Below are 27,003 nucleotides of genomic sequence, written 5' to 3'. Positions count from 1 at the left end.
AGGCTGCTTGAAGATGTAGGGGAATATGAGAATGAATGTAGCCAGCCCATATACTTCAATTCCAGACAATTCCAAAAAGCATCATTTGGATTTGCAAAGTATTTACATTGTATTAGGTGTTTTAGGGGATCTGGAGATGATTTAAACTATAGGGAAGGGTGCACGGAGATCCAAGCAGTCCATTCTAAAGGAGATCAGCCCTGGGTGTTCTTTGGAAGGAATGATGCTAAAGCTGAAACTCCAGTACTTTGGCCACCTCATGCAAAGAGTTGACTCATTGGAAAAGACTCTGACCCCGGAAGGGATTGGGGGCAGGAGGAAAAGGGGACGACAGAGGATGAGATGGCTGGATGGCATCACCGACTCGATGGATGTGAGTTTGAGTGAACTCCGGGAGTTGGTGATGGACAGGGAGGCCTAGTGTGCTGCAATTCATGGGGTCGCAGAATCGGACACAACTGAGCGACTGAACTGAACTGAACTGATGCCTCTTATATGAGACTTAGGTACCTTGAAATTTAGTGTCAGAGGGGGGTCCTGGAACCAATCCCTGGAGAATATCGAGGGGCAACTCTATTTTATTTTGCTGAACTGGTGCACACAAAAGGTTTTGCTAGAATGGTCTAGAAAGTTCGCCATCATTAAATAGCTCCTTTTGCAACAGTTTCACAAAGCCATACACTGCTAGATAACTGATAAACTAATTCTGGCTAAGGTATGGCTGATGATACTTCACTGTGATGTGATAGGAAGTGTGCCCCAATCATTCTTGACAAGGCTTTTAGCAAGTACCTCTGCTCGTCCACACATTGGTATCCTAACAATAACCCTGCCCTTGGGGTGGACACAGCAGGAATCGCAGTGATAATCTCAGCGATGGAAGGGACCTTGAAGGGTCATTTTGTTCAACTATTACTCTCAACTCTTATCTGTGAGGTTTCTATTCTACACTGTTTGATGAGCTCCTTTGATAAGGAACTCTATTTTCTAAGACTACCTAGGCTAACTTTGAGCAGAAACCTTGTTCCCTAAAATTTCCTAACGTTGTTTCCATTTCCATACTTTGGCAAATGGAAAACTTTTGCACTGAAGAAACTATTTCTCTCTTGAGGCAAGTCTAATTATTTTCTGTATGATTTCAGTATTAAGTACACTTGCATTATTCCTGTTCTTCAAAAAGTGTTAGTTTTCTACTAAATGGAAAATGTTTGTCAGACACAGTCTTTCTGACTGAAAAAGAGATTTGTTTTACTGATTCATTTTTTAACAGGGACACCCTGGAGACAAAAGCCAGAACTCAATTCAGATATTGATAATCAAATGTTAATTCTAGACACAAGGGTAGGCTAGAAGGGCAGTGGGGGGCGTTGATCACATGTCTTCAGTACCCACACTGCTTTCTTTACCTCCCAGAGCTCTAACCCTGCTGGGAGGCCTAAAACTGCTGCTGTGTAGAGTCAGACAAGGTTAATAGGGGAGAGAAGATGTGCCCTGGGCAGCCGCTCCTGCTGGACCATTTTGATGGTGGTCATGAATTAGAGCGACAGAAAGACATATCATCTTTAAGGGGGTGGCTTTTAAAATGAATTTTTTCTTACTGCTAAAATGACTCACATTGCACTATAAAATTTGGGGAGAACACAAAAGCTGCAGCTATCTTGAGATAACCATTTGGTATATTCTATATCCTTCCAGGATTTTTCTAGGCATATGTTATTCTCTTTATAGCTGTGAAATAGAAAATCCCATGGATTTCTATTGGGGTCCCTAAGAGTAGGACATGGCTGAGCGACTTCACTTTCACACATTGGAGAAGGAAATGGCAACCCACTCCAGTGTTCTTGCCTGGAGATTCCCAGGGACGGTGGAGTCTGGTGGGCTGCCGTCTGTGGGGTCGCACAGAGTCGGATACAACTGAAGCGACTTAGCAGCAGCAGCAGAAGCTATGAAAATAAGCTTGATGAGTAGTATTCAGAGTGTTCACAAAGTGAACACTTTGTGGAAGTGTTGCATGGTTTTGTGGAAGTATTGCCTGCTTTTGTTTGGAAATGATCTCCCATCACAATGTTGTTCTCTTTTGCATTGGACTTCTGCTCTAGAACACGTGGCTTTGGATGATTCTTTGCTGTGCCTGAGTTCAAGACTTAGCAGTACCTTGCTTACCCTTTACCAAAACTGCAGGTTTTCCCTGGATTTATTCACAGAAATTCTACACAATCCATTTGAAAGAGAAATGCAGCTTTGTCTATGATCTCAACTGCCTTTCTCAGACTTCTGATTCTGTTACTTTCCTTTCTCTTAGATGGAGAGACAAATGTCAGTGAACTCCAACCTCCTGGGAATGCAAGGTCCAAATCTCAGCAACCCCTGTGCTTCTCCCCAAGTCCAGCCAATGCATTCAGAAGCTAAGATGGTAAATAACAATTATAATCATCCTTTTCTTACTGTATGACTTTTTCTTTTGATTTCTGCTCTGACTTCCAAACTCCAGTTAAATGAGGTAGATGGCTCTGTCTTTGTTTTCAATGAATAGGTCTTTCTGTGGAAAAGCAGTGCAGAACTTGGCCCTCCTTTTGAGGCTATTAGTTACTGAACCTTGGCATGGGATGCTCATGTAACAAGCATTGGATCAGTGTGTGGCCTTAGTGAAAGGGACTTTTAGAAGTTTGGGGAGATCCATAAGAGTTGAGGTAGGATACACCCAAATATGTGTATATTTGTTCAGGAACTGAAATTAACAGAACAATCCAGAGTTTCTCTCCTTCAACGTAGTCACCATTTCAGTGCCACTCTTCCTGTCCCCAGAGCCACCAAAATAGATGTAATTTTTAAACATACAAGTAGTATGAAAATATTTTCATTTTTTTGTGTTATAGTCATCAGATGTGACATTGATTTGAAAAGACCAGAGTCTTGTTTTCTCCTGGGGTAACTGCAGCTCACATTGAAATGTACGATTTCAGGTGACATTTAGTGACTTTTAACATATGAGATTGATGTGCACTGAAGTCATTCTTTCCAATCAAAGTGATAGATTCATGCATTTATATCCTACTAAATATTAATAAAAGCAATGCCTGTTGGTCTTGGCCATATAAAGTCAATTTTCTGGTTACATTTAGCAAAATTACTTGAAGGAATAATTCAGTTTTTGTATACATTCTGACACCACAGTTGGTAAGGTGTCAGATGCCAACAAAATGCACTGCAGCAAAGTTTTTTGTATCTGATGTTGGGTAAAGATAGCTTTTGCTAGAAGCTGGAGATTTTTTTGCTTTGCTGAGTGACAGGATAGGGACCATGTCGGAAGGCTGAGGTTGGATGTTATTGACACCTCTGAAAATTAGCCATCAAAATCCAGAGACTATGTCTTTAATGACAGTAAGTGTTTTGGACGCTGGCTTTGGTCACTTTCTCTTGGAAATTTCTCTCATTTGACTTGCACCTTCTTAACCCAAGGAAGCAACTGAACTCCCAGTGTTGGCTACCCTGGGCACATAAAGTCTGTGGTTGGGAGAGGTCTCTTTGCTGGGCCACAGTCCCTGTGACATGCCAAATGGCACCAGCATCTTCAGCAAAGCTCGTTAAATCTTTTTGGAATCGGCAAATATTTTTTCAACTCAAGCCCTGCTGAGCCAAACCAAATAATTGCTGGCAGAGTAAAATCCAAACTGGCATCTGTTTTGGAGACCAGAGTAATGCCATTTACATTTTTTTAGAGGAAAATAAAAAATGAACTGTGAAGGTACTTAAGCAAGAAACAAAATTAAGTTATTCATGTGTATGAATAAGTGTTCTGGGTCTAAAACATTAAATGCTACTTCTTCAGCCGGATTATTTCTAAATCACCTAGTTTAGTTCAGGGTCTGTATCTCTTTTGAGAGACCCCACCAGACAAACTTGAAGGAGATTCTAAAACACAATTCCAAATGAAATTTCCCTGCCAGTTGAATTTTCCTGAATTGTATGCCACCGTTCGACTCAGAAGTATCCTCTCCCTCTTCTTGCTGGCAAAGAAGGAAAATGCTTCCAAAGGGAGTCCAGGTTTACAGTTATTTATATGCATGAAATAAGAACATATGATAGGGCAGATTAATAGTGAATAATATCAGCAGGAGACAAAAGGGAATTGGACTGTGCTTATAAAAATAGTGTTACCCTGCAAATGTTTGTCAAGTTAAATTTTGAGCAGGCATACTCCTCTGCTGATTCATGTTCTAAGTGAATGAATATTTCCAGATCCATGATGTCTGGGCAAATGAACTGTATCATAGAGCTGATACAGCTTTTCCCTCTGCTCCAAACTCCCACCTCCTAACCCTGTTTTTGCCAATACAAAGTTGGATTCCTGTTCATCCAAAGGGAAAAATTGTAATATTGGCCACTTATATTTTGGAAGAATAGCATTTACCTAGTAGCTTGGAAAAGCGTTAAGTAAATGGCTTTTAATACATTACTCAGCATCCCTGTTCCGATTTCTGCTCACTTTATTCACTGGAGAAACTAGTTATTGCTACCTACTCACTGTACAGTATTTTCTAGCAGCTTTGGGTTGCTTAGACAAAAAGTTTTCATGAAATAGAAAGTAGAGAAGAAAAAAAAAAAATCCTCCCTGATATTAATGTCAGCCAGAGCCTCCACAGGTTTCTCAGAACTACGGGCTTTGTTGTTCTATGCCTAATTTTCTTCCTGTGTAAAAGCTGGAATGGATTCCAGATTTCAGCTAAGACTCTTGTTTCACTGTTTTCAAGGACTTTTCCAGAGGTCACACATGGGCTATTGTGATGAAGGCACTCTGTGGGGTGTGTGCTCAGAGCACACGAGCAGCCAGAGAGCCGCCTGGGAGGTATTGCCCACCCCACGACACTGCAGACCTCTCCCCTTGGGGCCAGGCTGTCCATTTTATAGTCCCTTTTGGCCACTGACAGATGTCATCATCCCGAATCTCTGGTGAAACTCAGAGGTCCTGGAGGTGGACAGAAGCATAAGGCAGGATTGCTTTCCATGTACAGCTTTGTTAGAAGCTGATAACTGATTGTTCGATAGAATGCATCCATTCTCCTTGCCCCAAATGGGTCATTTCACCTCTGGGAGAGAGCAAACCAGTGTCCCCAGTAAACTCTCCAGGGCATTAGTCTGCGACATCCTAAATTGAAATCACACGTGTTCCTCTTTTGATTTAATGTGTATTAGTATCAAGCCGTGCACTTTGGTGGACTGTAGTCACATCTGTCCAAGCTGATTTTATCATAGGTCTGGCAAATGATAATTTAGTGTTATGGATATTTCTTCTGAAGAATTAAGCCAACAAACATATGGCTTCACAATAATACAAGTAGATATGTGCATACTGGATTTTTGTCTCAGGGTCAGAGCAGATTCAGAGGTGTGAGAGCCTCCCACCTTTCTAACTACACAGGATGGTAGGCTCTTCCTCCCAGATTCCTAGGATCAGTGGGTGTCTTTCATGAAAATAGGTCTGCTAGAAGGAAATTTCGGAGAAGGCAATGGCACCCCACTCCAGTACTCTTGCCTGGAAAATCCCATGGATGGAGGAGCCTGGTAGGCTGCAGTCCATGGGGTCGCTAAGAGTCGGACACGACTGAGCCACTTCACTTTCACTTTTCACTTTCATGCATTGGAGAAGGAAATGGCAACCCACTCCAGTGTTCTTGCCTGGAGAATCCCAGGGACGGGGAGCCTGGTGGGCTTCCATCTATGGGGTCGCACAGAGTCGGACACTATTGAAGCAACTTAGCAGCAGCAGCAGCAGCAGCAGAAGGAATTTTTCACTGGAAATCTGGTAGACAGTTTTAACACTCAAAGGGGAACGAGAGAGAAGGAGGGGGATGAGCAGAGAGAAAGGGAAGGAAGAAGGAGACAGAACAGGTAGGAAATGCAAACCAGACTGGGATCCTGTTTCCAGCCTTTGGTGGGTGTGCGTGGCTCTGCAATGATGTAGATGCGGTGCTCTCAGTCTGTAGATTTGTGCTCATTCCTATTGGTGAAAATTAGACCAATTCTATCTAATTGTTTCACAGGTTTATCTTTTCTTTTTTAAAGAAGTCAATAATAGGGTTTGGAAAATAAGTAAAGCATGGGGAGAGCTTGTCCAAACATCTGTCTGGAGTCTCATATATGATGAGATAACAACTATTATACTGAAACTGATGATGAGGATGGCATATAAACAGCCTTTCATAGAGGGCGCTGGCCACTCTGCCCGGGAGTCACCATCGGTTTGGATAGGGGTAGGAAGCCTAGGAAACGGTGATGCCAAGGAGAAGTTATGTATAGCTCTGACCTGAAATTATTCTCAGGATGGCCCCATAACAGGGATATTGTCCCCATTTTATAACTCAGAACGAGCTTTAACTAGTTAAAAAAAAAACTGGCCCAATGACATATCACTTAGCAAAAGCTAAAGTTTCAGACTCTAATGGCAAAGCATTTTCATCACAACACTGATCCTTTAGATAAAAATATACAGGTTCCAGGTGTTGGTAAGCAGCAGATTAAATCAAATTCATTTTAGGTTAATTTATATGTACAGACAAATGGGAGACAAGGATGGCTAGGACAGTGTAGACCTCTAGATAACCTGTAAAAATGTGGAGTCGTTGGTTAGTATGGACCTTACTGCTTAGTTTAACCAAAGCTCTATGGCTGTACTGATTGGTCCAACCTCACTGCCTCATTCCAACTCATTTTAATCGTGACATTTCTCGTTTTACATGTGTGTCTCCCCGATTTGATTGATTGGAAGCTCCTTGATAATAATCCTTGCATTGTGTAAGCTCTTTGTACTGAGAAAGGCCCCATGAATGAGAACTGAATTTAATTGACTTGAATTGAATTAAAATTATGAGAAGGGACCAAACCCTAGCCCTGGAAATGAGAATGAGATGGAGTGGGTAGGGGGCAATGATGGGGCTAAGAAGGGTAGGAAAACATTATTTAAATGCTTAGCTAAGTATTCAGGTTGTAAAGAGTAGCTATCTACATTTGATTTGTTTGAGAGACATCTAGAAACAATAGCCGTCTTATTTTTTTTCCTTGAGAGGGAAGCAGTACATCTGTTCCTTAGAAAACAGAACTGGGAATATCATTGCCCTCTGAGGAATTGAGAGCAATCAGTACTAAAGGCTGTTTCTTCCATTGTGATGGACTGACTGTGCTGTGTTTTGGTCACCAACAGTCAATACCTCATCCAGTTAGGTTTACTGTTCATTGAATGAATATATAAATATATGCATTAATGAATGAATGAAAGAAACCATAGGATTGGAGTGTCAAGGCCTTTTAGAGATAGAAGGTGCTTGCCCCAATTCCTCATTTCCTAAGTAAGGACAGAAAAACCTGGCAAAGACTTCAGGAGATCAAGCTATCATTTAAACACAAAGCTGGGCCCCAACTCAGGCCTTCAGCCTTCTACACAGAATTGTGCTTTTGCCATCAGCTGTACCAATAAATTACTAACAGTGCTTCTTTTTTTGGCTAATAGTTTCTTCCTGGCAGATTGGCAGATGAGAACCGGGGTGGCATAGTGAGCAATCCATGGTTAAATCTCTACTTTGTTTTGAATGTCAACCTGGGTGTGTTTGTGTTTGCCTTTTCCCTCCCTAATTATCGAGCTGGATAACTGTTTGCCTACAGTGCCCTTTGGCCACCCACTGTCCAATAGATAAATCACAGAGAAGTCTGGCTCCATATGGAGTTGCCTGGAAAATTTATACACATGAAAAGACAGTCTCCAGGTAACATCTCTCTGGCACTCTTGAGAAATGCAGTCCTTCGATTTCCCTATTTGCTTTAATCATCCCCAGCTTCACTTCCTAAATGTCTAGGAATAAAAAAGCAGGGAATAAATAGGCTGTCTGCTTCTCAAAAGCTTTGTGGCAAGGCAGGAAATGCTGTTGACTTGAAAGACGCCCTCCTTCACTTGCCAGCAGCCATGTGGCCCTGTAGCCAGTGATCAAAATGTGATGATAGGCTAATCCAAGGAGACCACTCTTTTCAGAATCCTGCTCCTTTGGTGCTATGAAAAAACACTGTCCAGTATGAAGGTGAATAGGAATTAGGTAAGATTCTGTGACAACAACAGCAAAAATCTGAACTCTTGACGGATATCATTTTAAGGGCAGTATAAAACACCGCAGTAGAAAACAATAATTGTTAACATTAATTAATCACTTGTTATGTGGTGGCAGAAATTATGTTAAGCATCTTACAGTACATTATTTCATTTAATTCTTGAAACAATCCCCTGAGGGAGGTACTATTCTCAATCTTGCTTTATAAATGGATAAACTAAGAGACTGAGTAATTTGTGAAGAACATACAAGCTGATTAAGAAGAAAACAATGGTGTTGGGATGTTAACCCAGGTATTGGGCTCTTGCTCCTGACCCTAAACAATAATGTTTTGCCAGCAGTGGGAATGTTCGTCTTTTGAATTTGTATTAGTAGAGCACTTTCCAAACTGTAAAGTATACATTGTCTCCTTGGAGCCTGATAGCAACCCCTATAAGGTCAACAGGGAAGTATTACCATCTTCGTTTTATAGACACGGAGAGTTTTCTAAGTGACTTTACATCATGATCCAGTAGCATAAGCAGGCCCTGAGCCCAAGTCTTTGATTTTTGTCCTGTTTCTACTATAACATCCCTGACCCTGGAGTCCTCATGATAACTTATTCTGAATCAAAGCAAGTCCTTATAAAAGTAAAACTTAGTGGTATTAAAGGGGGATGAGATGCAAATTAATTGCTAGGCCGGGTAACCTATTAACTTCTCTAGTCCTCATCATCGAAACACTGGAGAGAAGGCTGATTCATATTTCTGTCTGGCCAGGACAAGTGCTGAATTAAAGGACTAAAAGCAACAAATCTGAGAGCTCATAGAAGCCCCGAGTCCTTTTTCTTGGCTGAAATATAACCTTTCACATGCTATTACCACTTCACCCATTTAAACTGTAGAAAGCTTAGTTGGGGAATATATCATCTTTTTTGGTACAATGTAAATGGTTAGATTATAAGATCATTGATAGGTGCTAACAACCATTTATTTATATTGCCATAGAACAGAATAAATTCCTACAGTGTTTACATTCCTTGTGCTAATCAGGATCCTAAATATATGGGATTATACATTTGATTGTATTTGTTTTGAAAATGAGAATTTGAGAGATGATCAATTGCTTATGAATCACCAAATTCTAAAGCAGGAAAGGAGCTCAAGGATTATTTTAGCAAAATTCTTTCCTTTGAGAAACAACAGTCTGAAGTTCCAGTTAATACCTGGTCTAAGGTCACATAGCTAATTAGCAAAAGAAGGGGAATTAGAACCCGGATTCCAGGTTTTCAGTTTAGTACTTCACTCTCCATGTGCCAGTCAGGAATTGACAGAGAAAGCCATTTGCTGGTTGCCGTGACAGTGAACTTTCTAAGGAAGTCTCCCGAAGCATTGGCTATAGCGTTTGGTTAGTGAGGCAAAGTACCTGGGAAGAAGAGGATCAGTCAGCTTTTCCCTTTTATATCAAATAGGAGTTGAAGTTCGTCATCCAAATGCCTGAATGAATGGGTTCAGTTTTCTATAATTATTCCTGAGACCTGGGGGTTCTCAGCATGAGACCACTAAGCTATTCTTGATCACGCAGAGTGTGGATTCATAATGAGTATTGCATCTCTTGGTATTCGGTATAAACTGCCTTGATTTTGCCTGCCACTGAGCAAAAGTAAAGTTCCCACATCTCATTGCTGTGTGTTTTGGGACTGCGTGGACCTTACTTGGGCTTTTGGAGATACGTTTCTCGTTGGTGTGGAGCAGTGACAGAGCTCTCCAAGCACCCAGCACAAAGCAGTATTGAAATGTCCCTTTCCATCGACTCTCTCTGGGCTCTCCCTTCCTCCACCCTCAGTAGAGTCTTCACATACACACACTCAGACGGTCTCCTAGGACTCATTGTCTTCCCAGTTTTCTTTCTTTCTCTTTCTGCAAGTATCCACCCTGTTTTGGTAACCATGGCAACGGGTGAAACACAATCCCAATATTTGCTCGCTGCCTCTGTCACCCAGCCCAGCACGCGCATCGCCGGCTCTTGTTTTTGTGTTTGTTTAACGTTCCCAAGCCTGAAGTCAAATGCATCTGGGCAAGGACGCTGTGCACGGTCGGTCTGGTTCGGAACACCCCCTCTCAGACAGTCTTCAGGCACGTCTTCTTTGTGTATTTGTGTACGTGTGTGTGTGCGCGTGTTTCCTTGTCTGCTTTGCAACGCTGTACAAATAAGTTCAGCTTGTGTAAGAATAGCCAAGGGGGAAAAAAGGATATTTTATAAACCTTGTTACAAGAAGTTCTGCTTTGCAGTGATATATTTTGGTCTTTTTCTTGGACTTTATGTTGCTTACCCTTTCCAAGATTTTTGCCAGCACAACTAATAACGAAAGTTTGCTTTGCACTTTGGGATGATGGTTCTGCCTTGATTTGGTGTTTTATGTGGCAAATACAGCAGATCTGTCAGAAAAGTTGTGCCTTGGGGGGGGATGGAAAGCAGAGCATGGGGGCAGACAGAGGAGGAAAAGTTTTCCTAAAGGTTTGGGATTTTTCTTTTGTTAAGAAAAGAAAGTAAATGAGAAAATCCCGTCTTCAAATCCAAAACTAACCAGGAGTGTATTTTTCCTATTGGTATCCTTTAGAATGGTCTTTCTATCCCTTGTTTGTTGGAAAATCTAGCTGTACTGTAGTACTCCATATTTTATATATTTTGTTTGCCTTAGTATGAATAAGATGAATCATTAGGTTCTCTGAATCGGTGAGTCCCAACAATAAGAATAAATACATTAAGTATTTTTTATTTTGAAATCCTATTTACTGTCACCAGACAGAAGATGTGTTTAAGGACAAGATTTTCATCCAACTGTGGCCTTGGATTCTAGAGATTAAAAGTGCAGAGACAAGGCAGTAACCTGATTTCAGTAGCAAGCCATCATCTGAGGAAAAGGAGGGAACAGGAGCACACTTGGATAGAATTTCAGAGCTGGCAAGTGTTTCACTTGCACCCTTCCCTAGACTGTCCTTCTTCTCCCTTTTGGCACCGCTGCATGGGAATGTGCCCGTGTTTCCAGGGTACCAGTCCTGTGTCCCTCCCAGCCCCTCCTGTTCCGCTCAGCTCCAAGTATCACGATCACTCTCTGAAAGGCCCTCCCAGGAGCCTGGCGATGTTCTGAGGGCTTCTGGCTCTCTCTGGCTGCCTTGCCTCTCCTATCCTATTTCCTCTGCCTGCAAACAGTACTCCACTTTTTAAAATAAGACTTAGTTCAAATGTACATTTCCAGCAAAGTCTTCTCAACTGCCTCAGGTAGGCAGAAGCCATGCCTTCTGCTGGGGTAGACTCCATTTGAACCTTGCTTATCGCTTCTTTGTAGAGGCTTTATTGCCTGTGTCCCTGCCTCACTGCCAACCTGTGAATTCCTTGAGTATAGAGGCCAATGTCATGCCATGTCCCAGGGCTGGCATCTTTCCTGTGTGTTCTAGGTGCCCAGTAAAAACGTTTATTGATAAAATGAAGGAAAGAAAAGCTGATAAACCAATTTAGATGGAAATATTACTGTGACTTACTATGCTGCCCAGTACACTTGGGCTTTTTTTTTTTTTTTTTTTTTAAGTTCCAGGGATAAGGTAGGACATAACTCAGATGATTGATTCACCAGTAGTAGAATTTCAGGACCCATGACAAGTGGGTGGGAGAGAGATATTTGAGCAGGTGAGAATCCTTCCCACAATTTCCCAAATCCCTGCATTGGTATCTGGGCTTCTTCCTACCACAGTCAAGTGCAGCTCTGCAGAGAAGCCCTGCCTGCGACTTCTGGTGTATGTCCTGCTTTTAAAAAATTTCACATGCTATTATGAGCATTTGCTCATATCACACAATATCTTTTGAAAATATCTTATTAATTGTATAATTTATCCTATGGCTATCACATTAAAAAATTCACTTTATTTCTATTTCTGGGTATTTAGATTTTCTCTACTAGAATTAACCCTTTGATTAGAAAAATAAACAAAAAGCTGATCTGAAATTATTTAATTACATCTTTGATTATTTCCTTAGAATAGATTCCCAGAATTAGGATTACCAAGTCAAAAGGAATATGCATTTTAAAGACTTGGTATATATATATATATATATATATATATATATATATATGCACCAAATTTCTTAAAATTTACACTAATTTTCATTAATTCCTGTTACATAGGAGGATATCTGTCTTACAGCATTTTCAGAATTATTAAACATTCTCATTTCTAAACAGAATCTTAGTTTTGATTTGCATTTCTTACATTATAATAAGTTTACACGTCTTTTTCTATATTTGTTTGCAACTTGATTTTTCTCTTTGGTTACATTTCTGCACTTTCAGGCAATTTTTCTTCATTGGGGTGAGTATTGGAATGCAGGGAACAAACGATAGAGCAGGTTATCCTTTCTCTGCTGCATTTTTTCAAGTTCTTAATAGTTAGCTGCCCTTACCACCTTACTTTACTAATTATATTTTTGTTTCTAAAACTCAATGCATGTCTCAAAATATATTTAGTAGTTTTGTTCATATGACTTTTTTGCTTGGATGCACAGTGTTTGGAGGGTTTAAGAAATCTCCTTACGCTTTCTGATTTTCATAGTTATTTGACTTATTTATTGCAAAAGTGTTGGCTCCCCTGGGAATATGAATGTATTTCTTCCGCATTTTCTGTGTTTACCTAACCAAGCCTTTGCTTATTTAAATATAAACCTGAGTACCTTAAATAAACTGAAGTTACGTTTGTGTCTCTCACATTTACCTGAGATAGGATTATATGGATCCTACTCTTATCCCCTTTAAGAGACATCAACCTCTGACCATTCTTATTTCACCCACATGAGGGAAGTATATGGATTTATACTGATTGAATTTGATCATTACTGCTGGATATATGTTACCACTGGATGGTTAAATGTCACTGAATCTATTCTCAAGCAAGAAAGTTAAACTGAAAATATAAAGTAGCTTAATTCTCATGGAGTGATATTAATGGAGTATTATTTTAAGGTTGCATGAGTCCTATGTTAGCCAGACTGTAACCTCCTTCATAGTGCCTAAGCTCCCTCAGAGGAAGTATCTGACTACCTAACACAGAGTTGGCACAAAATGTCTCTTTGTCAAATCAGTGAGTGTGAGTAACTAATTGTATAATAATATCAAACAGGCATTGAATGCTGATTATGGGCCGTGTGACCATGTGATTTTTATGTTGTAGAGATTCAGGGAGGAACTGCACATAAAGCTCTCAGAGTAGGCATTTACATGTATCCTCAGCTTATTCCGTCCTCACAACTGTCCTAGGAGGTAGTATCTCTGTTGTGGTTTGCTTGTGTGTTTATGGAAGTATAGTTGATTTACAGTGTTGTGTTAGTTTCAGGTATATAGCACAGTGATTCAGGTGTATGCATGTGTGGATATCGGATTTCAGATCTGTACATGTGAGATGTATATCAGAGCTCCTGCATAGGCCATCAGTGTGTCTGTGCTCAGTTGTGTCTGACTCTTTGCAGCCCTATGGGCTGTAGCCTACCAGGCTCCTCTGTCCATGGAAATTTCCAGGCAAGAGTACTAGAGTGGGTTGCCATTTCCTACTCCAGGGGATCTTCCTGACCCAGGGATCAAAGCCAGGTCTCTTGTTTCCTTCATTGGAGGGCAGATTCTTTACCACCAGCACCATACCTAGCATGCTAGGTTGCTTCAGTCGTGTCCGACTCTGTGACCCTACAGACTGTAGCCTGCCAGGCTCCTCTGTCCATGGGATTCTCTAGGCAAGAATACTGGAGGGGGTTGCCATGCCCTCCTCATGTCAGAGAACAGTGCCCAAGATCACTAAGCCAACCCAAGACAGACTGAGAATTTGAACCCTACTCTGAAATCTGACCCTCATGCTGGATCTCTGTTTTAGCAATCTAAAAATAGCATGTTGACTATTCTAGTAGGGGTGGAAGCTGTGTTAATTAACTGGCAAATATTTATTATTAGTGTCAACTATGTACTAAGCCCCCCCCCTTTTTTTTTCAAGCAGTAGACTCCTGACATTTCTGAGAGTTTTGCCTGGCATTGTTTTGAATCCCCAAACCCATGGAGGTAGCAAGTCACCTCCATGTACCCGGGAAAACTGGCAGAGAAACCGCATCAGATGGAGGGTCCTTCTCAGAGCTTTGGAGCAACTGTAGTTTAAATCTGCACCCCAGCAAAAGTTCAAACTACTTTAGGTCTTGGAATTTGAGGGTAATTTTTTAATATTTGAAACCTTGAATGTTAAATTAGATAATACCAGATCTCTGTGTCTTTAACAATAATGTTAATAATGATTGATTGCTCATAATTTAAAATCTGTAGAATATTTCCCACCTTTCACACAGATAGTCAATCAAGCTAGCCTGTTATGGGTTTTATGGCTCTCAACTGGAATTAAGAACAAGATGAGTTTGCTTTTTGTCTTTTCTTTGAGAAGTAGAATAAACTATTGGTTGAGAACAAAGACCCTCCAATCAGATTGCCTGGCTCTATATCCTAGCTGCACAACCTGAATGCTTAACTCTCTGTTCCTCATTTTCTTTTCTATAAAATGGGGATAATGGTAGGGACTCACTTACAGAGTTATTTTCAGGATTATGCGAGGTACTATAGGGAAATCGTCTGACACAATCCCTGGCACACAGTAATTCTCTTTATATATTATTTTCTTTCCTATTTTCCCCCTGCTTCAAAGGATCCTCCTCTTTCTTTTACTGGGTTTAATTCATGATATTTAAAACATACTTGTACAAAGTCCATAGTCTCATAAAAGAGAAAACTGAGACTAAGAGAGATTAAGTACCTTACCTTTGATCATTCAGCAAAGTCGTGGTAAACTCAGTTATAGAATTCAACTCCTAGTTTTGATTAATGCACTAAATTACTCTGCTCCTTAAAGGGACTTGGATATGGAAACCCATGGGAGTTACACAGCTGTTGCTTTGAATTCACCAATTAATTGAAATATGTAAAAATAAAAATGACTTATAAAAAGGTTTTTAAATAGTTAAAAGCTTATTTTAGAAAGCAGAGTTCAATGCAGCATACTTTTGAATCTCAAACACATGTTCTTGTTTTATGGTTTGGAGGTTCACAAACATATGAATATGAAAACATTTTTGTAACATTAAATATTTTCATGTTAAAATATTAGGGCTAAAATTACACAAAAGACGAAAGGCTCACCAAGAAATATATATTAAATTCCACTGCCTAAAATAGACTTTTAGTATGTCTGTACAAATTACTTGAAATTATACAAATATTTGGGATATGTCTAGCCACGAGACTCAACTATGTACCCTAAAATGACATGAGCAGTACCATGCCAACTTTCAGCATTTATTTTCTTCCAAAACACCAAGGATCGTTATTGGTTTAAATGAGAATTTCCCTTTTGCTTTGCAAATGGGTTTGGAAGAAATGCTGGGGAAGGAGAGCTCTCCAGTCAGTCACTTGGATGGAGGTGGTTGAGTCTCTAGTATGTGGTTAAGAAGGCGCTTTGCCAACATACCCTTTGGAACAACCATACCCGTGATAACAGAGTGTGAAGACCTGATTATTTTCAAATCTGATGAATGATCCCAGCTGTTCTATAGATCAGTATGGGGTATGTGAGAACTTGGGATCACAGCAAAAGCATGTTTATCTCACTCCATCATTGCAGTGAACTTTATCTCCTGGGAATTTTCTTAGAGAGCAAGTCTGGACAGAGTCATGGCTTAATGACCAGGAGCTCTACAAGCACTGTTCCTCAGCTCCAGTGATGCAGAAGACAGGGCCTGCATTTGTAAGGAAAGATAAGCTAAAGAGCCGTGCATGTTTCTTAGACAAAGATAATTTGTCACGTCGCTACCATCAATCCCTTAGTTCCCAGCTCACTTGGTTCCAAGAGATCTGCTTTGGAGATTAGTTATATATGTAAATGTGTCTCTACCAGTCCACCAAGCCATTAGTTCTTTTATTCATCCTTTCATTGAAAACACTATGGAGCCCCTCCAAAATACCCATGTTATATTTGGTTTTTGGAGATAAAACTGTGATTAAGACTTAACTATAGGAACTTACAGTCCAATGAGGGAATCTGGTAAATATATAGATAGCTAAGTATATTGTGATATATATTATGATAAAGTAAAGTACAAAGTGTATGTCAAATCCACCTTCACGGTGCTGGTGCTGAGAACTCCAGAGCGGCTCTCCAGGAGGATCTCTTAAATGAGTCAAGCTACTGTGCTCTTCAGCACAGTGGCCTCTAGCTACAAGTGGCTATTTAAATTTTAAATTCATTAAAATAAAATAAAAACTCCAATTCTGAGTTTCACTAGCTGCATTTTATGTGTTTAGTCGCCACATGTGGCCAGTGACTACAATATTAGAAGATACAAATAAGGAACGTTTCCATCATCATAGAAATTTCTACCTCATAGCACTGGTCTAAGCAAGTCAGAAGAGCTTTCCTGGTGGCTCAGAAGGTAAAGCATCTGTCCGCAATGTGAAAGGACCCTGCAATGCTTGAGACCCAGGTTTAATCCTTGGGTCAGGAAGATCTGCTGGAGTAGGAAAAGGCAACCCACTCCAGTATTCTTGCCTGGACAAGAACAGACAGAGGAGCCTGGAGAGTTACAGTCCATGAAGTTGCAAAGGGTCGAACACAACTGAGCAACTAACACTTAAGCAAATCAGAAGGGTGAGAAGGAAGGGTTTTGCAGGGAGAATAAACAGAGTGACCAAAGTCCTGGAGATGCTAGAATATAAACAGCATTAGGAAAATAAAATTACCTAAAACATGTGTGTATGCATACATGTATGTATGTACTCAGGAAGCAAGTACTGTTTAAGCTACAGTTATAGATTTTGCAAAGACACAGTGCCAGCCTCTAAATAACATATATTGAGCACATTTGGGGAGAGGGGTCATAAAAAAAAGAAAAATTACCAATACCTGTATTTGAGGTCAAAAGAGAGACTGATTATTGGGTGTCAAGAAGGAGACTTAGAGGGTCAGGCCAGTTTAGTCTTCATGAAGTTGTTGCTTTGATCTGGGTCTTGAAGAGCTATTAGGATTCAGACAGGGAGGTAGACAAATTCCTTACCTTGGTTAAAAAAAGGCATTCAAGTTTCTTCCAGAGTTAGGGTCCAGCAAGCAACTGAGTAGCTGAGGACTCTGCCCACTGGCATATTCATTAATGTCTTTCTCCTAATACTGCCGTTTATACAATGCGGAGCTTATTCAGCTGTGCCAACTTACACGGAATAGTCTCCCTTCTAAATGGTGTTAGCATGGATTAGTTTAGGGAAGACTGAACCAGATCTTGTTTGCAGCCGGTGGCTGAAAAAAGGACTTGGGGGGTGGGTATTAAGGATTATGCAAATCACTGGCTGATATGTAGACTGAAAACTGGAGACTTTTGTAAAAGCAGCTTTTACACGCCACTTGGTGAGGGAACTTGGATGCAGCTCTAGGCATGATGACTTAGGCAGATCCAATGAAAATATCGGTAACTGATTATGTACATATATAAATTCTATTCTCTGAATGGTACAATCAGATCTCATAAAATTCACCCTTAGCCACTTATTCCCTGAAGCTACAGGCAATGAGCACTTCCCTTTTCTGTTTTTCCTCTGAGGTCTTGTTTATCACAAAAGCCACTTGGCCTTCCATTTCCAAGATTATAATGTACTTTGTTGTTTGGGAAACACAAATAACATCTCTTCCTTCAAACACAGAAATCTGTTTGAAGGAAGAGATGGAGTCAAGGGATCGACAAATGAAGATTTCCTTAACAAAAACTACTCTAAAGTGTGTGAAACTCATGTGGAGATCCGGTCTTTAGAAATTGTGTTAAATGATGAACAAGAAAAAGGTAAAACAGTTTTGCAGATCTCTATTTAAAATCCCCTTGCTTTTTAAGTCCTTTTTCAGTAGAAAACCCTTTTATACGTCTCACTCTTAAGAAAACAAAAAGCTAATTGGAAAAATGGCGTGAATGTTTGGGGAGAAAACGAGAAATTTTTTTTTCCCATTATCACTTGGCAGGTAATTTCTAAAATTTAATTACATGTAGTTTGATATTTATTCAAGCAAATAAAATTTAAAAGAACAGAATTCTGTCTGGATTTTAGGCTTTGAGTTTTTCAAGACCAAGAACACATTATGATGAACACATTACTTGGCCACGCAGTGGATTTTCTACACACTTGTTAAACTAATACATTTCTATCTGACTGCAGCTTGTTGAGTTACCCAAAGTGCTGTGGGGTTGAGCACCTTTCAAAAGTGTGTAGTGTTGCTTTTGGAACTCCGAGATGGATCTTCAGCAAGCAGTTCTGCCTTCAAGCCATTCCTGACTCTCACACAGGACTGGTTTCCCAAAGTGTGTTTAAAAGTCAGTCATTCAGAACTCAAAACACTTTTTTTTTTTTTTTCATAAGAAATGCCAGAGATGGTTGCTTTCCCAGGACTGCCCACAAAAGCCTTTTATTCCATAATGTATCTGAAAGAGTTCATCCACATGTGTTGAGAGAAGAATGGGGTAGTATGAACAAGAGTCCCCTCCCACCATCCCTGGAGACAATGCTTTTTACTTGCTGTAGAGGCAGCCACCTGGGCTTCACTGTGAAGAAAAGGAAACACATTTCTCTCTGAGGGGGACATATCCCTGGAGCTATCCCTAATATAGGTATTTATAGAGTGAACCACTACAAAGTCAAGATGTATTGGGTTCGCCAAAAATAGAACAACTCAAATGAACCTTTTTGGCCAATCCAATATTAATTTTTTTAAAGATAACTCAATAATCTCCAAAGTGAAGTTTGTTTTGAACTTTCTCTTCTTTTATTACTGTGGGCTCCATTATGACTATTTCACATCATTACTGGATTTAGAAACCAGAGGAATGATGATCACATGACCATAGAAATCAGTGTCCCTAGGATTCGTCATGAGCGAAGACAGGCATCTATCTTTTACTGGCTTGATACTGACATATTCATAGCCCTTAAAAATAGCCGCAGTGCGCCATTCTCACATTTGATTGATATATTGTGACTTTTTGATGTCAGAGCAATTACTTGATTCTTTTTAGCACCAAAACCAAGGACAGGAGTGATGGAGATGACCTAGAGGAAGAAGAAATCTTACCCTGCCAGGGCTGAAATAATTGAAGCGATTCTATATTCTTGTTTCCTCTCAGAGAACAAGCCCTTCATCTCCTCCTCATCGTTAATAACACTGCCATTTTCTAACATTTTTTTCCACCTAGAAATTATGTCTATGAGTTCTTGAAATATAAATTACTACCCCACTAGCTGTCATTCATCTATAATGATATACTTGGGAAATTTTCAACCAGTATCACAGACTATTGCTTTTTCTTGCTTTGCTTTCACTATCTGAGTGAACGTTGAGGGCTTCCCAAGTGGTGCTAGTGGTAAAGTATCTGCCTGTCAATGGAGTAGATGCAAGAGACACAGGTTTGACCCCTGGGTGGGGAAGATTCCCCGGAGTAAGAAGTGGCAACCCACTCCAGTATTCTTGCCTGGGAAATCCCATGGACAGAGAGACCTGATGGGTATAGTCCATGGAGCCACAAAGAGTCAGACACAGCTGAGGGACTGAGCATGTCAGAGAGTTAAGACTTGGATGAAAGTTTAGACCCCAAAGACTATGTCTAATAGTCCTTAGTGATCAAGGCTATTTTTGAAAGAAGAAAGAAAAACTGGACATTAGAACACTTAGGAAACAGTTTCTCTATTGGTTTCTTAGAGATGCCATAACATAGTACCACAGACTGGGTAACTTAAACAAGAGAAGTGTATTGTCTCTCAGTGCTGAAGGGTAGAAGTCCATGATCGAGGTGTCAGCAGGCCTGGTTCCTCCTGAAGGATGTGAAAAAAGGCTCTGTTCCAGGCCTTTCTTTTTGGCTTATAGGCAGCCACCTTCTCCCTGTGTTTTCACATGGTATTCCTCTGTGTGTCTGTATCCTAATCTCCTCTCCTTATAAGGATGTCAATCATATTAGATTTTAGAGCCCACTCATAGGACTTCATTTTACCTTGCTGCTGCGGCTGCTAAGTTGCCTCAGTCGTGTCCGACTCTGTGCGACCCCATAGACGGCAGCCCGCCAGGCTCCCCCATCCCTGGGATTCTCCAGGCAAGGACACTGGAGCGGGTTGCCATTTCCTTCTCCAATGCATGCAAGTGAAAAGTGAAAGTGAAGTCGCTCAATCATGCCTGACTCTTAGCTACCCCATGGACTGCAGCCCACCAGGCTCCTCCGTCCAGGGGAGTTTCCAGGCAAGAGTACTGGCGTAGGTTGCCATAAAGGTCCCATCTCCAAATATAGTCACTTTCAGAGGTATTGAGCGTTTGGACTTCAATGTTGTCTGCACAGTTCAGCCCATATTTGTTTCCAGAGGTTATCTAAGGATTATCTAAATCTTAGAATCTTAAACAAAACCCTGATCGCAACCCCATGATGGAGCCTTGCAAAATCAAATTCCAGCGGAGCTTCCTGGGATCCTGTAAAGCCCTGCAGTATCAGGTTGGCCTCTCCAATGAAGAGCTCTCTCTCGGTAAACATAGAAGTTTGCAGAATTGGTCCACTTTTGAAACTTGAAAGCAGAGCTAGGATTGGGATGATGAAACAAGAAGGGTGCCCAGGGCACTCACTCTCGGGGTTGTGAAAGTGATGACTTTGCACTGATGCATTTACACAATTTTGAGAGTGAGTATCCCCTTAAGAGTGGTATCCTGAGTCCCTTCCCTTCCTCACCTTAGTCCCAGCACTGCTTCGAGGAAGCTGTCCCTGTGTCGCATTCACATAGCTCCTTTAGCTATGTCCTGGCAAGCACCTAGTGCTTAAGTGTTCTCAGAAGTAACGGGAAGTGTGATTAGCAGTGGTGGGGGCAGTGAATACGGATCCTGAGTCCTCGCCTTGTTGTCGGTGACAGCCACTGAACCAGGAATAGATTTTGAGGTCCTTGTGCCGTGTCTCTGCATTTGTGATCCAGCGGCAGCCCTGCTCTTGTTTGGCTGTATTCTCAGCCACGTCCTCAGTGCCCTGGAGAACCACACAGAATTTGGGAAGATTCGTTGTCCCTTTGGGGCTTCCCTGGTGGCTCAGATGGTAAAGTATCTACCTGCCATAAGAAGACCTGGGTTTGATCCCTAGATAGGGAAGTTCCCCTGGAGAAGGGCATGGCTACCCACTCCAGTATTCTTGCCTGGAGAATTCCATGGACAGAGTAGCCTGATGGGCTACAGTCCACGAGTAGCCGCAAACAGCCACAAACAGTCAAACATGACTGAATGACTAACACACTATTATCCCTTTGTGTGCGTCTATGCCCAGGCTCAGAATGTGCTGAGGGTTTGGGGATTGTATCAGCTGAGTTTTGAGAACTGAGAAAGCAGAGGCACCCTCATCTCTGCCCCTGGCTGTTGCCTTGACCATGAACTTGAGAAACCTCTCTGCTGCCATGTTTCTACCATGCCAGAGCAGAGCCCCGAGACACGGAGAGATGTGGCCACATTGCCACAGCCAGCTGCTGCTCTAGCGACTGGCTTGGAGCTGTCTAGACAGGAGGGAGGTTTCCTTCTTGCCCCTGCAGTGACTGACCTGACCACTGAAGCAACGCTGATGTTCTTCCAGAAGTGGCATGATCAGCAAGGCAGTGAACGCTGCTGTTTTCTAAGAGACTGGCAAGGACAGCTCAGTCCAAGGGTTTCAGGATTAACATTTTCATGCTACACAGGACCCTTCAGCTCCAGCCTAAGAACCCATACTTCCTTTTAGAGCCCACAGGAGTGCTCCTGGAGGAAACCCAGCTCCATGCTAGCTCAGTGCCTTGATGGGAATTTGTAGAGCCTAAGCGTTTCCTTGTTCTGAGGCGAAAATAAAAAGTATCTCTACCCTCCCATCTAACTATTAAAAATGTGCATTAGAATTTCCTTTAGAAGTTGATCTCAAAGATACAAAGCTTTCCAACAAGCCCCTTCTTTTTTAGTGTTAACGTGAAAGTTTCACCAATAATATTAGTGAAGATAAATTCTCCAGAAACATGAAGAAGAGATTTCAGTGTAAGGGCAGTCTGCTGTAACTTTTTCATTCTGTCTTGCCACATGGAACGGCAAGAAAAAGTAGGTTCAACATGGCATCCACCTGTTGTTACTGTTGTTTAGTCGCCCAGTCACGTCTGACTCTTTGCAACCCCGTGGACTGTAGCCCACGAGGCTCCTCTGTTCATGGGATTTTTCCAAGCAATAATACTCGAGTGGGTTGCCCTTTCCTTCTTCAGGAGACCTTCCTGATCCAGGGGTCTGACCTGTGTCTCCTGCACTGCAGGTGGATTCTTTACTGCTAAGCCAACAGGGAAGCCCTATTGTAACACCATGAAGGCTACGTAAATTGCATCCTGGGGCTAAATCATCTGAGACCTTGCTGCTCACAGTGGTGTTTCTGAACCCACAGCATTAGCCTCACCTGGGAATTCAGGATTTCAGACCTCACCTCCAACTAACTAAATGCAAACGTGCATTTAAATAAGGTCCCCACGCAAGTCCGAGGCCTACTAAGGTGATCTAGGAACTATTGAACCTGAGGAGATTCTGGCTCAAGACAGGAATATTTTGAATTAGCCACTCTACCCAAAAGCTTCGGATTAACTTTAGTAAGTCTGTTACAGAAGATGTTTGTTTTCCTGTCAAGTCCTTTTGTCATTGGTCCCTGACTTATCCAATCTTTGTAAGACCCCTTCAGTTTCTAATGAAGCTTAATTGATTAGCTCTATTTGCGAAATGCTCAGGCCCTGGTAAGTACACACTCCCACTGGGTACACAACTAAATAGTTTATGAGGTAATTCGTATTTTAATGTCTTTCCTAATGAGCCCTTTCAGTAATGAAATCCCATGAGAAAATGTTACTGGTTTACAGACATTTCTTAGGATTCTACAGAGGGGAAGCTGATGGAATTCAAAGCTAGAAGCTTTAGACTTCAGTGTAGAAAATAGTTTCAGTTCAAAACAGATCTGATTTTTTTTTTCACTAAAACATGTTATGCCTTATTTTTTGTACCTTATTTATAAGCTTTTTTTTACACTTTATTTTCTAAGCTCCTATCTTCTCATTTTCCATATTAGAAATAAGACTCTTTTCCTGAGGCAGTTCTGAAACTCCTTACTTTTGCTGTAAGTAAATAATATGAGGGTTTTCAATCTGTATGGTCTTACGTGAAAAAGAAGGGTAGGTGGAGAGGACGAAAAAAGGGACATGCCTGCACGTGTGTACACAGAGTACCTGCTTGATGATTTGATGGTCTTCAATTGTATTTTAAATATTCTCAGCAGCATAATTTCTATAATAGACAATAGATGCATCCATCATTAGTCATTAAGGCTAAAGCCGGAATGAATCCCACAATGAGAAAGAAGCATTTGGAACTGCAGAGTGGTTGAACAACAAGATGGCTACCTGCAATGAGGCAGAATTCTATCCAAGGCAAGGCACAGCCAGTTCCCTTTAAGTGAGGGAGGCAGCAATGGCATTCGGGTTTGCTGGCAGCTGTTGGAATCCTGTGGTGGTGAAGGGACTCACCTTCCTCTTTCCACAGCCGAGCAGAGAGAAGACACACACACGCTCTTGAACCCTAACTTGAAACTAGAACTCAGACAAGGAGGTGCCCACTCAAGCTAGATGTCCATCCTAGCACATTATTCCCAGCTTCATTCTCTGAGGAAGATTCAGAGATGGACTGGGCTAGCTGCTGACATGACACTTGAGGCCTGTCCTGTAATTGATCAGGAGAGCTTGACCTTATTTTGTTTGACACAAAGATCAAAGCCTGTTAGCAGTACTGGATGATGAAAAGCAACCATTGTCTACCAATTTTGTCCTTTCATTTGTTAATGGTGCCTGTCCATAAAGGAATAAGCTTTTGTAACTGGTTTTAGGAGATGGAGACGATCCTGAAAGGTACGGGAAAAACCCTTCTAGAATTGCTGTTCCAGATGGTGTGGTATTGTCTGTTCCTCTAGGAGAAAAGCCAGTACAATATGACAAGGTCAATGGATGTATTCCAGTTGGGCCTGTGGCCATGTGGCTGGCTTCAGATGGTGGCTTGTTACCTGATGGCATTGGATAAGCAGATAAAAAATAATGACTTAATAGACCATGTTTTAATAACATGTCTGTAGGTCACTTGGAACAGGGACAGTGAAGAGCTAAGCTGGAGTGTTTTGTTTTCCTACAGGCTGGGCTGTAATCTAAGCAAGTCAGTCTATACGAGACATATGCATGCATGCCTGTGTGCTAAGTCGCTTCAGTCATGTCCAGCTCTTTGTGACCTTATGGACCATACTCCTCCAGGCTCCTCTGTCCATGGGATTCTCCAGGAAAGAATACTAGAGTGGGTTGCCACGTCCTCCTTCAGGGGATCTTCCCAAAGCAGTCTCTTATGCCTCCTGCATTGGCAGGTGGATTCTTTACCACTAGTGCCACCTGGGAAACCCCTCTACAAAACACATTTAGTGGTAAATCCCTTGATCTGTGGGCATCTTGGCTTTTTATGATGAGGCAAGCAAATAAATGTGTAAGGCTTCTTTGAAATCCAAGTTATAACTGGCTGTCATCATGAGAAAGAACAATGTACAGGTAGGGGAAACCTCTTTACTCGAAAACAAAGACTTCATTTTGAGCATGATGCTATTTCAATGAGAGAACACATGTCCTAGTCATGGAGGATGAGTTACTAGAGCTCAATGTCATGAAACAAGAAGAATCTCAGAGCTCTGAGAAGACTCTTCAGATGCCTTGAGCAGGCTTTGTAGAGGCTACTTCATTCTTGAGAAGTAAGACTTCATTGTCTGTGGAGGATACTGTTGAGCAGGGAAGCCTCTACACTTGGCTTGCTATGGACGGGATGCCAGAGAGGTAAAGAAGCCTGCTTATGTCCCAGCATGCAATTAGAATTTCAGAATGGCTTGTAGGTCTTGGCTCTTGTAGACAGTGGGCTTGTGTATATCTCTGTAGATGCTGCCTGGAAAGGAGCAAAGTGAAAGAGAAAATCTCAATGCTATTTTTCTTTCAGTGACACAGCTGCCTTTGTGTAGAGACAAAGAAAGCAACCAAAGAGCAGGTGGCTGTGATTTTTTTAATTTGTTTTATTTAACAATCAAGAAGGCTGTACTGCTCTGGAAATCTCATGCTTCTACTGAAGCTACCTTGAGCCAGTTGCAACTATCCTTGAGGAAAAAAATAGCAAGGGGCAATTTGTGAGCAGAATTCAAGCATGGCTTTATAAGGTGCATGCTCCAGCCCCCTATTCTCTAGGCATTTCAGCATCTGTGAGAGCCGAAGCCTCAACACAGAGTGGTAATTTCAACAACTTCTCTGAAGAGTATTCTGGATGAGACAAGTCAGTTCCTTCCCATTTACTTATGAGTTAATTGGCATTTAAACTTAAGTCTCCAGGCCAGTGATTTATTTTAATAATAAGTTAGCCCCATGGCAGGCCCATGACTTCATGACTGCAGCAATGGAGAAAGGGCACACCACCCTGATGGGTGTCTCAGTGCTACATGTGGCTGACTTACAAGGCTATCCTCTGATCTGAGTCACTCTTGCCTCTTCTGCATCAGGCCCCATGGGTGGCACCCAGCTATTAGAAGGTCTACCTGCTTAAAGGGACAGTGAAAGAAGTGAGTTGGGTATAAGAAACTGGGAGGAAATTATTTTTGAACAAGGAAATCACTGTATATTACAAATTATGAGGGCAATTTGTACATGGGCCAAATCTGATCAGTTTCCATATGTTCATTTATGTTGCCTTTATTAAAACAAAAGCCCATAGATGCTGGTATTAATTCAGACTTTATTGTTTTGAGTTCTATCAAATGTCATCTGCACTTTCTAGGTCTTATGACAACAATGTCCATGATGGTGGAATCAGCTGATTTTTCAAGGCAATCTTTAAGGTTATTTCATGTTTGTTAGGTTGCTACGGGTACCTAATACATCAGTATGAGTAGAAATGTTTAATGCAGTTGCCAGATTTTTCTGCAAGATAAATAGTTTTACATGTCTCAGAAGTAGAATCCAGTTGGCCAAGAAGTTGGCTAAGGATTGAAATTTGACATCATTCTTGGAAGCTAATCTTTTTTTAATATGCATAATATAAAAAGTACACTGTATCTTTTCTAGATATAATACTAAGCCCAAAATATAACTTTTAATAATAAATCTATATATGCAAATGATCAAGTACTTTTCCTAACTGCTGGTCATAGTAATAGACAACATTTAAAATGGAATAATTTTTTTTCTTTTTTCCCCTTAGTATTCTTAAAACGAGAGGTTATGTAGTACACATGTATTTTACAAAGCAAAAATGATATAACAAATACCTATGAACCCACCACCCAGCCCCAGAACTAGATCACCAGTCATTTGTCACTACCTGTGTGCTCTTCCACATCCCGTTCTCCTGCCTCACCCTAGGACACTACTGTTCTGAGATTTGGGCTCATTATTTCCTAGTATCTAACAAAATACTTTTATTATGCATGTGTGAATGTTTTAGCAATAATATTTAATTTTGCCTATCTTTAAGCTTTATTTGGAATGGTTCTTACATGGAATTATCTAGACTTGCTTTTTCATTTAATATAACAAATTTCTGATAAGAAAACTCAGGAATATCATTTTAAAGAATTGCTTGGCTGTATGTTAAACACTTTAACCCCATATCATAGGTATCTGACATACAAGAAATATAAGAAATACATTTTAAGCCTAATGTAAGATATGTAATTCTTCCCTATTAGAGTTGGAGATGCTTGTAGTTTCCATACTTATTATATTTTAATTAGTAAAAGGTGATTAAAACATATGAGTTAAGTT

The 27,003-nt window shown here is 40.9% G+C and overlaps 1 protein-coding gene across 4 annotated transcripts in view; it reads left to right on the top strand.

Annotated features, from left to right (window-relative positions):
* Nucleotides 1–27,003, top strand: part of CREB5 (cAMP responsive element binding protein 5) — a 439,335-nt gene that overhangs the window by 337,420 nt on the left and 74,912 nt on the right. For all 4 annotated transcript variants that reach the window (XM_060415034.1, XM_015095332.4, XM_027968650.3 and 1 more), the window contains one exon: nt 2,303–2,413. In XM_060415034.1, coding sequence (XP_060271017.1) covers nt 2,303–2,413 — 111 coding nt within the window. The remainder of the gene's footprint in view (nt 1–2,302; nt 2,414–27,003) is intronic.

This window comes from Ovis aries, chromosome 4, assembly GCF_016772045.2.
Source record: "Ovis aries strain OAR_USU_Benz2616 breed Rambouillet chromosome 4, ARS-UI_Ramb_v3.0, whole genome shotgun sequence".
Taxonomy (NCBI): Eukaryota; Metazoa; Chordata; class Mammalia; order Artiodactyla; family Bovidae; genus Ovis; species Ovis aries.
The sequence above is the reverse complement of the archived record's forward strand: the minus strand, read 5'-3'. Positions and strand labels throughout refer to the sequence as shown.